Source organism: Fulmarus glacialis, unplaced genomic scaffold (assembly GCF_000690835.1).
Source record: "Fulmarus glacialis isolate BGI_N327 unplaced genomic scaffold, ASM69083v1 scaffold16640, whole genome shotgun sequence".
NCBI classification, from domain to species: Eukaryota; Metazoa; Chordata; class Aves; order Procellariiformes; family Procellariidae; genus Fulmarus; species Fulmarus glacialis.
Window position 1 is genome coordinate 23,111 of NW_009188472.1, and position 15,950 is coordinate 39,060.

The window sequence follows — 15,950 nt, forward strand, 5'->3', positions numbered from 1 at the left end:
CTTGGCCTGGGATAAGCCCTCGCTGACAGACCACTGACCCTCCCAAACCAAAGACCCCCTCCTGTGCACTTCGTAGGAAACCCCAAAAGCAAAAAATTAAGGGGAAAAGGGAAGGTTTAGTCAGAGACCTTTCTCCTGGGGGTGAGAGTGGCATGTTGCAAAGAGGAGGTGGGAAGAAAGAGCAGGTCACCATGATGAAGGAGGAGTAGATGGAGGTAGGAACTGGCCCCAATTCCCCTGAAACTCCTGGGGCAGTCTGAGGCAGAGACGATGCTCACGTATCTATTTCCCAGCCTTCTCCCTGAAGCATGCTGAATGGCCTCCAAGCAGCGGGTGCGGGCGGTCTGAACCCGAGCTCCCCATCCCGGAGCACCCAGCGCACCCCGGCTCCAGCAATGTCTCCAAGGCAGGAGGAGGTGAGGGCACGCCGAAAGCAGCCCTTCCCGTTGCCTTTGCGGGGGATGGAGAAGCAGGGCAGTGCTGGTGGAGATTGAATCTAGTGATTACTTTAAGGGATTTGCTGTCTCTTTCTTTATCCCTCTCTCTCTCTCTTTTTCTTTCTTTTTTTTTGTTTTCCCCTTTTCCCTCCCTCTTATCCCTTTCGTGGTGCATTTGTCTTCGAGGAACCTGGGGTGTTCTTTTCATCAGTTCAATCTCTCTCTGGCACTTGAGTCCTGATTGGCTGAAGGACTTAGGGAAAAAAAAATCTTTAATTAAGTAGATAATCTCTTCTTAGGAAGTTCTGCGGCTCCATTTCACCAACCCCCTTTAGCTCTTACTTTAGGATTGGTTACCCTTCGCAGAAGTTGGGATTCAGGGGGCATATGCCTCTTCATCACACCAGGAGCGCCGGGTGGAAAATAACTCCATCCCTTCCCTAATTTTGTTGTGTTTCTTTTTTCTTTTTTTTTTCTTTTCTTTGGTGGTGGTGGTACCCAAGGGTTTTTTTAGGATCTCCTTTCGCCCTCTTTATTTGGATTTTATATTTCACATGGACCCTTATCTGGGCATCTTCTTCCTCACTCCCTTCTTCCAATCCTGCTGTGCCTGGTGAGTATCGAGAGCACCTTGGTCTGTGTCACAGGCAGGTGCTCTTCCCGGACACCCTAAGGAAATTCCTCTTCACCTTCCTAAATGTCGCCTTTTTTCCACTTAGCTCAGTTCTGGTCTTTAACGGGACCAGATATTTAACTATGTCCCAACACACTCATTGGCAGAGAGGTTAGATCTGAGCAGAGAAAGTCCCTTTCTTCCCCCTTGCCTCCCAGTAGGTCCTGAGCTGGGGTAAAATAGAGTAGAGGAGAGCGGACGATCTAGCCCCTCACTTCCAACTGGGAAGATAACCCAATGGCAGAGCCAGGGATTTCTGTTTTTCCAAAGGCTCACAGTCTGCTTGTCTCTTGTCTTAATCAAATCAAGTGGGGCTTCTCCCGTGCTCCCCGAAGAGGACCGTCCCTGGCTAAGAGCTCAGAGCCAGCAGGGGTGAGTTAGATCCACAGGAGCATCACTCCGGATGAGCAGCCTGAGACCCTGACTCCTTGGCAGGCACAGGGTCAGGATTACACATGTCTGAAATTCATGTATTAGGATTTCCTGGGGAGAAGCTTTCGGTTGCTACGGCTTGGTTCCCAACCACCTGGGTCCCGTCAGACCAGTCGCCCCATGCACAAACCTGCGGTCATCTCCTGTGGGCCTCTTGCTCTGTCCTAAGGGTGGTTTTACATTTATTTCCAGAAATGTTTTCTAAGGGTCAGCAGAAGGAGATATTACACTTGCATCAAATCTTGTATCATTCCTTGCAGAGTCTATCTATCCCATGCTCAAATGGAGATGGACTCAAATGACCTGGCTCTGTAGGTATTTTTTCCTATGTGATTTTTAGTGAGTACTCAAACTTTATTCTCCATTTCTGTGATGCCCTGGGGAATCTGCTCAGTGGGTTACAGACTTATCTCTAGCAGCAAGGAAAGTCTTTTCCTGTTCAATTACTAAAATCCCTGACCTCCCCCACAGCAGATCTCTAGGGTTATTATCATGGATGGAGAAACCAAAATTACAGAAAGAGAAACTCAAGAGTAAATGGGAACCCACTCCTGCTAGGCTGGGAGTGAAATTTATGTTCTTTCAGAGATTTTCCACACCCTTCATTAAAAGAATGTGCAACAATTTGTATATGTCTAAATATTATACAGTAGCAAACTCAAGATAAATCTCCCTTTGGAACAAGGGGAATATGTATGTTATGCGGAGAGGCTAGGCAAGAACTCATGCTGATTTTATTTTTATTTTTCCTCTCTTCCTGTGTATATCTCTTGCTTTCCTCAATATTAACAGGTTTAGAATACATTAAAAGATAAAAAAAAATCAACATTTTAAAGAAACAGTTCAAAGGGGAGAAATTTCAGAGCACAAAGTAGAGTTAAATACAGAAATCCCAGGCATTTTCAATGGAAGTTGGATGTCTAAATTCCCTGTCTGCCTTTCAGAAGTTTTTATCTAAAAGAAAAGTTTATAGATCAAGATATCCTTGCTTCCCTCCGCGTGTTGCTTATAGGTCATGATTTCCTCAGAGAAAGGAAAATTGCAAACTTTATTCAAAACAATCATGTTACAGACCCTGTCCCTTAACTCTTGAGGAGGAAAAAGCAAGGTTCCTGGGAATCATACAATAATCCTGCCTGCAATTTTTGCTGGTCTTCTTTATCTGGTCCCACAGCTTAAAACTCCACAAGATTCTTTTTTTCCTGTGATTTAATCACAAGAATTGGGAGTAGGGGGCAATATAGATTAACAATAATTTTTTATATATATATGTGGCCACTTCCACATATATATATGCCACACTTCTCTGAGTGTGGATTGGATTCTGCTGTGTCAGCTAGGTTGAATGGTCAGCGTGTTCCTAGATGAGCAAAATGTCAGGGTTGCATTTAGGAACTAAAAAACGAATAAATATAACAAAATATATTGAGAGAAATGAAGAAAAAAAATGTAGTGCTCCAAATGTTAATAAGTTGCCTCCCGGTCTCCTATCCTGTGGGAATAATATAACAATCTCTAATGCAGCAGCTTGTTTCTAAATGGTTTTTTACATTTCAGCTGTGGGATTGCCTTTAGTTTCCAGTGGCACTGGTTTTCTAAAAACTTGGGGGAGTTTGTACTGGAGAACGAAACTCAGATCCAAAGTGAAATTGTATCCATTTTCTGTATTTACAATAATGACAGTAAAGATCTAAATACAGCTTTATAATTTTCTAAAGAGCTGAAGCAGCAGCACAGTAGCATGAGGTATCAAACAAATACTTTAATAGGAGATTTGATAAGGCTCTTGTGGCGTATTAAACTGAGGAGCAGGGTGCTAGTATTGGTTAAAGTTGTAACTGAGCAGAAATCACCAGAAGCTTATTAGTATTTGATATGTGTAAAATATAATGGGACAGCTGCTTGGCAGGGTTATTTGCTTTCGGGTTCAATAAAACTATGCTAGAGAGCTTCTGCTATAGATATTCATTAGCTTTGAGGTAATTTCCTAATATTGGATGCAATGAAAATCACTTGCCCTAGATTTGCTTTTTACCTGCATGCACAGAGTTGCAGTGAGGGAAGCAGCGTGCCCTGCCCAGCGCCCTGCACGGGCTGGGGAGGGGGCTGAGGGACGTGCTGGGGCTCCTCTCTCTACCTGCTGAGGTCTATCTCTGCTCCGCTTCAGTCCATGTAATGCTGTCCTGGAGTTTGAAGGTGGAGGGAAAGGGGTTTAGATAGCTAGAAACCCTGTAAGCTTTGTCGGAGAAGAGAAATAATTTCAAGTGTTTCCTTTCACGTGTGTGATTTCAAAAAGTTTTAAATTCGTTTAAATCAGTGTAGTGACACCAAAGTCATGGGAATTGGGCTGTTTTACACCCATTGTGGATGCAGCTAGCTAGTTAGTTTAGGATTGCATTCTGCTTTCCTTTACAGTGGTATGGAAAATTAGTAAAAATAAATAAATGAAATCACACTACAGAGACAAAAATGAAGAGACATTCATTTTCATAGTGATTCCTATTTGCAGCACAGAGATGACTCCAGTGACATTGTCACTACATCTGTGGAACAAGTGGCTGAATTACTCTCTGCCCTTGCTGGAGCCTATGTCCACAACAAAGATGCATTTTTTTCTTAGCTAGATCATATGGGCAAAGACAAAGCGCACAGAGTTTGTCTCCGTTATTATCTTTCCTTCCCTCTCAGCACAAATAAGAAAAATTTCAGCTACCCCTCAGCCATATGACAGCCCGTTCTGCAGCACATAGCACCCTGATATTCAAACTGTCCCATATCCCCTTCTCCTGAATCTGCTTGCAGCTGCAAGAGTTAAATGGGGGGGGAGGGGGGGGGGGGGTCAAGTGTACCAGCCTAAATGAATCCTTTACTTGTCTAAGTCCTACAAACCCGCCCCAGCAGCGTGCCTGCCTGGTGATCAGAGAGCTCAGGGAAAATGCCTTCTGTCTCTCCGGCTTAATAAAAATGTTTAGAATATCCTGCTGGGAAATTGCTACTGTACCATTTGCTCAGCTGCAGATGGTGAATTGGCGTATCCTGAACTTGGCCTTTTTGTGAACCTTGAGGTTTATCCCGGGAGGAATAGATCCTCTGCTTCAATGCAGTTATGTCAGTTGACACCTGCTAACGGGCTGGTTTGCTGTAAACCCTGAACTTGTGGATTACTGTCCTCCTCCTAAAGCCACCCTTGCAACTGCTCAGCAAGGGTTTGAAGCAAATCCTTCTTGCACACTGTGAATTTGGCTTTTCCTACCCAGGTGGGAAGCAATGCAGATGGGATGTATCTCTTGTTTTGGCCTCAAAAGCAAGATAAGAGAGGACTTGCAATTCTCTAGATCTTGCCTACACAGGGGCAGTTTACCAGAGTTTTCTCACAGCTGCTACCGGGGGCTCAGATTCACACTGACACCATCCTGAGTGTGGTCCCCATAGCAAAGCGCTTAAGGTCAAGGCAAAGGACAGGAGGGAAACCAGATGGAAAAATGACTTGTTCGTGCTGCTACCCAGTTGCGTTAGGATGGGGACCCATGGAGCTTACGCTGTCTGAATAGCCCCAGGTTCATGGCCCTGTGTGATTCAGGTCACCCGATGCTCTAATCACCCGGCTACAGATGCCGTCTCTGCAAGTCCCAGGAAATATTTAATTAGCTGTACAATGCAGAAGCAGCTCCCAAAGGAAAATTCCTCTGCAAAACAGCCATCAACTTCGTGCTAAAGTACCCACGGGGGCTGGAGCGCAGCCGGGTCTTAATCCCAGGCCTAGAACAAAGGGAAAGGATCTCCTGCTCTCGCGGTGCCCGGGCACAGCGCTCTCCCTCCCGTTTTGACACAGGGGAATCTTTCCCAAAGCAAGCTTCATAAATATGGACACATTTCCACCAAAAAAAAAAAAAGTTAGACTTGCCAGAGTGAAACTTTGCAAACTAGTTCTCTCAAGTCTTTCTAAACTTTCTAAATAGCAAAGATCAGGTTTCTTGCAATTTTGACCAAGCTAAAATAACGAGACCTCCTTTTTGTGGTGTACCTCAGAGACGATCTCCGTGAGGGCAGTTCTAGTGGAGGTGAAATGGGCTCGCTGACCACAGGAGCAGTTTTCCAGGGTAGGGAAACATCCTCTCTAAATCTCTCATGTGTCTGATGTCTGGGCACCAGTCCTGCCACCCTGTCTGCCCCCATGTCCCTGGCAGGGTTGCAGCATGGCTACACTTTGTCCCCCGGCTTGGGACGGCAGTGCCTGCTTCTGCCTGCGCTCGAGCCCACTCTGGGATGCCCCCGCACTCTCCGCGCTGGCTTTGTAGCACAACAGGACAGTGCCTTTCTCTCCCTTACCGGGGATACCTGTGGCTGCAGACAGCATCACTTGAAAACACACAGGGAACAAAAACCATACCCTAACCCACACCTTTCTCCCCTGCATCCAGCCACGGTCTGCCATGGGATTTTCAGGGAATGGAGAGGAACTAGAAAAGTAGCAAGCATCACTGCATGCCAGGTAGCCCAGTGGAGCATGCCCCTTCGCTGAAGGGACAGAGTGAGTTAAGGCTCTGCGAGGGCCAGCTGAAAATGGGAGGCATCCTCCATCAGGTGGAGCAAATCCAGCATTTGAAGCAGAACATCATCTAGAGAAGAAGCTGAAGAGCCCAGTTTCTCTCGGTGCATGCTCTAGCTTTTTCCTGATTACTCACTCACTGCAAGGTCTCAATCCACTCATGCCACCTCTCTGGCCTCAGTGTCCTCCCCTGGGGATAACAGCACTCACCCATCTCCTCTGGAGTGCTGGAGTGCCATCAGGGGAGACGCTCATGAGAAATAGTGATGAGGGTTATTTTGCAAACCTGGAGAGACTGGAATGAGGTGTTTGTAGGAGAAACCTCCCTTTTCTTGCTTCATTTCTGGCTAGGGATGTTTGGGGTTGGCTCTTGGGCCTTTTTAAAGCCTCAGTCCTTTCTGCCATGGCACAGCTAAGCTGGATTCACCCAGCCATTCTCCAGATTCCTAATGGTGGTCATTGCGCCACATGAAGTCCTAATGCTGGCTGATCATTTGCACTGAAATGGTCTTTCTTGCTGGAGAAAGAGACAGACTGGCCAGCATCGGCTCTGCTCTGCAAGCCCCTGCGGAGAGTGATGGAGACCAGCCACGCTGCCTTGTGGCTCTTGGAGATGATCCCTTCACACTTTCAGTGGGAACACCAGAAAGTTTGATTTTGGCTATGACCACCCCCCATGCTGTACCCCCACTCCCCCCCTGTGCAGTGCCCAGCAGGATGGGGAGGACAAGCATGTTTGTGCTCAGCTATCACCATAACATGACCAAGAAGAGAGTGTGGGCAGCCAGAGCTGGCACCATAGGAAAACAAGGGACCATGATCTGGGGGGATGCTGCTGGGACACACTGTGAAGGAGCTCCTCCTTCCATCGCATGGTCCCACAGAGAGAGCAGTGCTGGCACGTGGTCCAGCTCCTGGGGCTGGGGGCAACACTACCCTGAGTTAAGCCAAGCAGCAATTTGGTAAGGTAAAAAGCAAAGCTGGGGGAACAGGAAAGCACTAAAAAAAATAGGGGGATTGGTATGAAGGGCAGCTGTGCAAAAGAAAGCAAAAGGAAGGAGCAGTGAGGGGGTTGCAGCCCGGTACAGCCTGGTTGGGGGAGCAGGGTGGGGGGAAGGAGAAGGCACCATCCTGGCTTGCAGGGAGCAGCGAGGGGAGACGGGGGAGACACCAAAGGTTCCTGCAGCCAGGAGACAGGCAGGCTGCGGGGGGCGAGAGGAGAGCTGTGGGATGCCAGGCATTCCCCAGGCCCCTCCGCCATCAATCCCTCCCTGCTGACACTGTCTCTGTCTTCCAGGTCAGTGAATAATTTCCTGATGACGGGCCCCAAGGTAAGAGAAATCCCTTTGATCTCTGTCCCCGATTCCACTAAACCCAGAGAGGGAGGGGATCCTCCTTCCCACTCCTCTCCATCCAGCCTTGGCCAGAGCTCCCTTCACCCCCAGGTTTCCAGCAACAAGGCAGAGTATGGCCAGGAATGACCTGCTATGAGCTGCAGCTCCCTGGGCAGTGTCAGCCCTAAGCAAGGCTTGTCTGGGGTCCTTTTAAGCTGGTTGGGGCCAGATTTTGGAGATTTGTCTACTGGCACCAACTGAGGCTCTCACCTGTCATCTATTGCTTGCTGATGATCAGGTTAGCATCAGGACCCACATTCATCAAGCTGGAAAGGTACTTTCTGTAGGCCCTGCAAAACATACTTCCCCAAGGAGCACAGCTGGAATTACCAGGATCTTGTTCAGTATTTTTGACCCCCCTGCCTCCTTGCACCCCTCTTTCAGAGGCTTTTTTTCCTAGCCAGGATCAGTTGTAAAATTCACCAATTTTTGTTCTGGCTATTCCCCAGGAATACCTCCAAGCCCATCCAGCTCTTTCTACAGCTCTCAATGGCAGAGCTATGGTGGAGCAACCTTGCCCCAAAGCACTGGCTGTCCCCCTGGGGCTGCAGTGAAGGAGGAGGCAGGCTGAGGCACCTGCTGGCATGGAGCTCCCTGGTCTCTGAGGAGAAGGCTCTGCCTACTCTCATGCTGGAGAGATAAGGGGTTCCCCATTGCAGGGACTGGCTGGCACATCTCCTAATATGGCTAACAGCCAACAGCTCGGCCTTCTGCCCCAGGAGGCTCAGGCTCCAACCCAGCACAGCAGAAAATGCATTTGCTGCTGCTGGTGGCAAGCTCCACTCCCCAGGGGAGCCAAGCCTGAGAGACCTCCTCAGCTCTGTGTATCTTGTCTCTGTAAGATGGCATGCAAGTTATCTTCAGTTGAATGCCAGCCTCCTGGGGAGCCGGGGGCCATGTTCTTCCTGGTGTTCTGCACTGTGCTTCTCCATCCATCTAGACCCCAAAGCAGCAGGACCCATGATATGCAGCACAGGGCAGGAAAGCTACGCCTGCATCAGCCCCACCACTGTGTGGGAAGAGGCTGGGGCTACACCAGCTTTGCACTGCCTGTGATGGAAACTAGAGCTGCTGAGTGACTTTCCTGGACCCTGGGAGTAGCCTGGGGACATTCCTAGCCTGTCGCCCACAGGGCTGTCCCTGCATGCTGGCCAACGCATCCTGACTCAGTTTTGCAAGTTAATGCTGGGGGGGCTGAAGCGGGGCACACACCGTTCCCACTCCTGACCCGCTGCTCTGCTCCTAGGCCTATCTCATCTACTCCAGCAGCGTGGCGGCCGGGGCGCAGAGCGGCATCGAGGAGTGCAAGTTCCAGTTTGCCTGGGACCGCTGGAACTGCCCCGAGAGGGCACTGCAGCTCTCCAGCCACGGCGGGCTGCGCAGCGTTAAGGAAAGCATTGGATACCACTACTGGGACCCCCTCACTACAGGTTAGAGCCTGTGGGCCCCTCCTCTCTTCCCAAGTGCCTCCTTTTCTTCCCCATCCCCACCTGGGCTGTGCCTCTCCCAGGCATGCCCCAGAGGGAAAAGGCCCCTTCACCCATCAGCTCCCGGATCTAGCTTCAAGACAAGGCAGCCTCGCAATGCCAGCATCACCTCCGGACCCTCCGAGCCCCAGCTTGCGCAGGACAGGAGTGTCCCACCAACCCTCACACAACTGGCTCCCCACAAGTATGCACCACCACGACCTGTGGCATGGGCTGCTGGACACAGATGCCTAGGTGGTGTCTCTCACCAGGGTGTCCCAGGGAGGCTGAGAACCGGCACGGGGTGGTGGGGTGGCAAGCAGAGGGATATGGCTAAAGGGAGCAGGAAAGAGTTCATCAGTGGTTGTGCTCTGGCCAAGAGGCAGGAGAAAGGTCTTCTCACAGCTTCCAGATGTCAGAGTCACCTTGGGCAGAAAGCCAGCATCCATGACCTGTGCCACTGCAGGGCGTGGGGCTGTGGTCATTGTCACTGTATCCCATTCCTTACCCATTTGCAGGTGCCAGGAAATGTTTCAATGCATACCTGGTCCTCTAGATCCACGTATGGTGCTGGGCTGAGCTCATACCTGCCCTGTACAGGCAGGCCCTGGCTATGGAGGAGAGCCTCAGGCCTCTGGTAGCAGGCCTCTGGGACTGGCAGCAGATGGGGGCCCCAGGCAGAGGTGGACAGAGGTTTCGAAGTGGGGCCTTGAGGAGGCAATTGCAGCACAAACACACTGGGACTGGGAGCAGGTCCCTGAACCATTCCCATCAAGGTAATCTGCTCAGATCCAGACCTTGCTGGTATTAAATGAAAGCCAAAGGCCCAGTGAAGTCAGCTGATGATCACCACACCGATCCTCGTGGGTAGGTATGGTCACTGCTCTGAGCCCTGGCCAGTGTCCAGCAGAAGATAAGGCTCGAGGGGGCTGTGAGGAAGGAGCTCTTTGGTCCTTGGAGAGGGCCCCTTCCTCTCTGGGGTGTGTTAGACGTGGGGAACCCCTGGCTGGCTGTGCTGTGTCGCCACTGCTGAGCTCCCACAAGGACAGCCAAGCGCTAAACTCACCTACACCCTTGGAAATGGCACGAGTCTGTCTGGATCAAATTTGGGAGCTTCTGTCTTCATGCAGTTCAAGCCAAAACTAATCTGACATGTAGGGCCTACTCTCCACCCACGAAGCCCTCCCCATTGCAAATCTCTTCCTACGCAGTCTCCTGCATGGCAGGAGTTGTTGCTAATACTGGTCTGGCCGTGAAATCTTTAGCACATCTGCTCTCCTTGTATTCCCACTTGACAGCAAACCGAGAAACCGCTTTTGTCCATGCCATCAGCTCTGCGGGCGTCATGTACACACTGACCCGGAACTGCAGCCTGGGGGATTTTGACAACTGTGGCTGTGACGACTCCCGCAATGGACAGCTGGGTAAGAGAGATGAGCTGCCGTCCCCCTCTCATGTCCCAGGCGGCAGGAGACAGCTCTTCTCCTCTCCTCCGCTGAGGCCTGCAGAGACAAGTCCTCCTCCTGGAAATGATGCCCAGAGCAGGGCTTTGCCTGGCTCAAACCAAAGTAGCTCTGTGGAAGGTAATGGGGCCACCTCCAATCTACACCAGCTGAGGCCGAGCCCTCGATGTTTTCCATTACTTTCTAAATGAGCAGGAAAGCAGAAGGGGGTTGCAGTTTCCCTGGTTCAAATCAAGAACAACTCTGTTTAAGCTGCTGGAGGGAATGACTGTATCATACGGGCAGAGGAGAGGATATGATGCCATGCATCTAAATGGCACGTCTGGTTAGCACAGTGCTGATCAAGGGACCTTGGGGCTCCCAGGGTGTGCAGGACCAGGGCTGCCCCAGAGCAGAATTACCAGGAGGGAAAGCAGGGTGCCATTCACAGATCCCTCCAGCACTTGTCAGCGTGGCAGGCACACGAGTGCACAACCAGGAGAACCGCTGTGGCAGCACACAGCCTTCACCCCATTCCTGTCGCAGCAGTACCCAGGCCCGCAGCCGCTAAGCAGCCCTGGGTGGGGAACCCCGGACTGCACCGCTCCAGCTCTCCGCTCAGAAAACATTGACATTTCCGTCTTTTGTTTTGAACAGAAAGAGGTTAAATTTCAAATTATCAAAACCTTTTAGAAGCTATTCCCCTCTCAGCTGCACTGGGCAGTCAGTACGTGTCAGTTTATGACAAACTCCTCTGGAGCGTCCAGTATTTAGTAGTTTGCTTTATTGGCTAATAGTTTTTAAAACAGCCACTGCTTCTTAGGTGTCCGAGGCGTGGGATAGCCCATCTCTAGCAGAGCAAGACTTTTGGGCAGCGACACGCCCAATTTTATCTTCTCTGGAAAACTGAATTAGTCATGCTACACTTCTTTTCCCCAAAACATATTTGTTTTTCATGAAAATTTTCCATTGTGAACTTAAAGCCTTGGAAGGCAAAGGAAACTTCTGGGCTTGTCCAAAACAGTGTGATTCAATTCTAAATGTCATTGCGCTGAATCCAAGTTGGTGAAAGGTTTCCATTCTCCCTTCGGTCCCAGCTCTTGATTTGGACTTCATCACCCGCTGCAGTTGCCCACCTCCCATGAGACACCCCTGCCTTTCCCTGGGAGAGGGGACCACGATGCTCTGGGGGAGTCTGGGCAAGGGCTGGGCCTTTCAAGAGAGGGACAAGGCCGTTAAACCACAACTCCCGGGATGTACCACCAAGGCATGTTAGGGTCAGAATGTTCCAGATTTCAAATCTTCATTAAAAATTTGGCATTTTTCTCTAGGAGGAAAAGCAGCAAACCGCATGACGTGTTTCCAGTCAGCCAAGCTAAGTTATCGAGCTCCCGTGCAGTTAGGAAAAGTACCCTCCACATCTTGCTGTGCAGTTTCCCAGTTCTGAGCTGACTCCTTTTTTTCTTTATGATAATTGGAAAATCAGACCCTTCTGAGATGCCAAACATTATCCCAGGATTCTGGGTGTACCAAAAAGAGGGCCTCCTTGATACATGTGTGCCAGGCTTGGGTTGTTTCCCGGAGGAGGAGAATCTGATCGCTCTGACCAGGATGCCTCCACCAGTTCGCTAATCTGCGTTAGCAAGACGCTGTCCCTGCGAGTCAGACTGAACCAGTTCAAGTCAGGGTTTGCGGGAAGGTGATTAAAGACCCAAAGCCTTATCTATATGGCTGCTAATGCATGATAATCAACAGCTTCTGAATCCTGCTCTATAGAAAGCCTGGAAATCCCTGGGTTTGCCCACAGGACATACCTCTTCGCTGCCTGCATGAGCCACTTACTGTCCAGGCCTCAGCAGAAATGGCAAGAGCCCAAGGGGGGGGAATCGGGGAGTATCGCGAAGCAAAAGGCTGGATTTACCCCCACAGCCTCCGTTCCCTCCCATCACTTCTGAGACCCTTTCTTGTCCCCAGAGCCACAAGCCAGGCAGGCAAGGGGCTGGTTCCCTGACAGCACACATCTCATCTCCTTTCCTAGGGGGGCAAGGCTGGCTGTGGGGAGGCTGCAGTGATAACGTGGGCTTTGGGGAAGCCATTTCCAAGCAGTTTGTGGATGCCCTGGAGACTGGACAAGATGCCAGAGCTGCTATGAACCTGCATAACAACGAGGCGGGCAGAAAGGTGAGCTCCTCTCTCCCTCCAGACCTGACAGCACATACCAGATTGGCTCTGGCCATTCACTGTGGAGAGTCACAACTTGCTGTGGCTAAAAGCACATGTCCAGAAGAAACAACTACCTTGCTGAGGAGAAGGGGATGGCAGCAGTACTGACATGATGGGTGGTGTTTGTTCTAAGGTAGCAAGCCTCCAGTGATTACGCTGTTAATGGCTTCCTGCTGTCCTCTTTCTCCCAGTTCAAGTAGGGGAGTACCATGGAGAAGCAAAGCTGTGAGCTTTAAGTCAACAACCCCTGGGCAGGACCACTGCGCAGGGAGGGTCGGTGGCAAACCCCTCTACAGGCTTGGAGCCATGTTTCTCCATGCACTGCAGCACAGAAATGACCCCTCTGGGCTTTTTCCTGAATCCCCTCTCTCTCCTCACCCTGCAGGCCGTGAAAGGGACCATGAAGCGGACTTGCAAATGCCACGGTGTCTCGGGGAGCTGCACCACACAGACCTGCTGGCTGCAGCTGCCCGAGTTTCGGGAGGTGGGCACTTACCTGAAGGAGAGGTACCACAAAGCCCTGAAGGTGGACTTGCTGCAGGGGGCAGGGAACAGTGCTGCCAGCCGGGGCGCCATCGCCGAGACCTTCAGCTCCATTTCCAAGAAGGAGCTGGTCCATTTAGAAGACTCTCCTGACTACTGCCTAGAGAACAAGACGCTGGGGCTGCTGGGCACGGAGGGCAGGGAGTGTCTGAAGAGGGGCAAGGCGCTCAGCAAGTGGGAGAAGCGGAGCTGCCGGCGGCTGTGCGGGGACTGCGGGCTGGCGGTGGAGGAGAGGCGAGCCGAGATGGTGTCCAGCTGCAACTGCAAGTTCCACTGGTGCTGCGCTGTGCGGTGCGAGCAGTGCCGCAAAAGGGTCACCAAGTACTTCTGCGTCCGCAAGGAGAAGCGGGAGCGGAGCGGGGGTGGCGGGGCCAGCCGCAAGCTCAAGAGAAAGCTCTAACTTGCCTCTGCTCCTCCGTGGTTCTGTCTGTCCCTCTCCTCTCCTGCCCTCCCCACTTCCCCAGCAGCCCCCTGGCACCATTTCCCTTTGGCTTAGTTTTGTCTTATTCCCAATACCACCTCACTGGGGCCTGGGCGAGGCAAAAGAGCGCTCATGAGCCCCTGGGCCTTGGCCATATGGGGCATTTCCCATTAGTGCAGTGGGTGATGACTTCTGGGAAGACCCTCAAGTGTTGACAAAACAAGGTGAGATTTGGTCCCTTCAACCCAGAGTCACTCTATCCAGTGACTATGGTTTTACCACAGAAAACACAGGTGGTCTCGGTGGCTCCTGCTCTTTTGAGCTTGTCTGTTCCCCAAACAAGCACCTGCTCTGGGTTTTTGAGCAAGCAAGATCAACACTTAGGAAAGCACAAGGAAGCTGAGATGGCACCACCAGAGTTGGGCAACTCAGAGTGGTAAACCCTAAAACAAAAGAGGCTTCTAGTACCCTAAGAAAATAGAGACACTAAAATAAAATCATTATTGCCTTTTATTAAGCCCTACACTATGAGGGAATAGAAAAGTTGTGCGACTCCTTTCTGCAGCAAGCCAGCCTCCAGGATCACATCAGCTTTGCTAAGCTCTCCAGTGCTTTACTTTGCATTCGAGATGGCAGCAGCAAGATTGAAGATGCTGCTTGACCTGCCCATTAAACAGCTGTCCAAAAGAGGAGTCCCATCACTTGCTTTTTACATGCTTTCTCTGCATCTTCTAAGCCTCCAGGTCCAGTCTCCCTTTTCACCCCAGCATCCCTGCCAAAGCCCTTGATTGATGCCATAAACATGCCCTCACACTGCTCCAGTCCCTCTTCCCTCCCAAATCTCTCCCAGAAAGGAGCTGCCAGCTGAGCCCATTCCCCACCTCCTGGTGTACTTGCCAAGCACTCTTACCCTGTCAGCTAACTAACTAACTACTTCCTCCTAGTCTGAGAAAATAATGTCAGTTACTATTTAATGGTGGTGTAAATAGGAAAGTGAAGCACTTTGAAGTTTAATTTATTGCACAGTTACTGTGATGTATACATAACAGTTTTTCCTCTACCATTTATTGTATATATTCTATAGGCTAAGCAAGCAGCAGGAAGATTTGGTTGATGCATCTCTGTTCCCTTGCCGTGGTTGGGGTAGGGAGGGAAGAAGGTGTCAGCTGCAGGACCTGGGGAAGCTCACTGCACCATCACAGTGACTTCCCTCGGGCTGTGAGGTTATCGTCTGCTTTGCTGTTTGAAGTGTCCTTTAGGCAGATGAGAAGCCAGCAGAGCTAAGTTACTGGCCATTAGACCTGTCTTGTAGCCAATATTTGTAAACCAATAGCCAATGCAATAAATCAGTAGCCAAGTGCTTGCAAAATGCTGTTGTGTCTCAAGTAGTTGGGTGATTTTTTTCATCCAATTGCATGTGTGGATGTATGTAGTTACAATCCTGGAGACTAAAACCCAGCCGCTTACCCATCTGTTGAGCATAAGAGCTGACCAGTGTCCTCCACGGAGCACCACCTCGGCCCCTACCAGGAGGGGAACAGGCCTGCTCTCTCCTTGAGCTTGCTTGAGGTTGCACCCAACTGCAAAGCAGCTGCCAGGGGGAAAGGGGATGGGAGGGGGGCAGACAGGGACCCGGTTGCCCATTTCAGAGATGATACATTAATACAGACTCAGCAGTCTGTGTGTGTCTCTTAGTTATCAAACACCCCGCCAATCTCAGGACACCCAATCAATTCATTGGGGGTGGGAATTTGGATCTACAGCAAGCTTGGGGTCTCACCAGAGCAAGAGCATTCATGTCAAGCAAGAATCTAGCCCTTCAAAAATTGCAAGAAACAATCTTGGCCCATTCTCAGGGAAAGCTAAAACACTTCCACTTCACAGACAAACCACCAGCTGTTTGCACAAAGGTTCTTATTAATACATTGACCCTGCCCTCCGTCTCCCTTGCATCTCCACCAGCAGCTCCTCCATCTCCCTGTGGTGGGGATGCATCCTTGGGCCCAAAAGCAAAGAGGTGGCAAGAGCCTCTCACCCAGCAGGGAAAGCTCCAGCACCAGCTGGCTTGAGAACCACTGCACGGCGGAGAGGACAGCTTCTACCCCCTTGTCCCTCTGTGCCTCCCATTCCATGGCTAGCTGGAAACATAAGAAAAGGAGAAGATTTGGAAGCTGTTTCCCATTTCCTCCCCCTCCCCAGCACATGGCAGGCTGTGCTACCCCATCCCTCACCTGCTGACATGATTGCCCCACACGATTGCCCCATGAAGGCCATGGCACAGCCCAGGATGTGCCCGCTGGGCACAGTGACACCTGTTGGTGAAGGGGACATGCAGGGAGCATTCCAAGTGGGAGCCCCACCACCCCCCCC

The 15,950-nt window shown here is 50.7% G+C and overlaps 1 protein-coding gene across 1 annotated transcript; it reads left to right on the top strand.

The window, feature by feature from the left end:
- The first annotated feature begins 991 nt into the window (after positions 1–991).
- WNT8B (wingless-type MMTV integration site family, member 8B) lies at positions 992–13,559 on the top strand. Its single transcript, XM_009578802.1, has 7 exons — positions 992–1,050; positions 7,389–7,422; positions 8,732–8,869; position 9,224; positions 10,250–10,375; positions 12,432–12,574; positions 13,002–13,559. The coding sequence occupies exons 1-7, from the start codon at positions 992–994 to the stop codon at positions 13,557–13,559; spliced, it is 1,059 nt and encodes a 352-aa protein (XP_009577097.1).
- Positions 13,560–15,950: the final 2,391 nt, after the last annotated feature.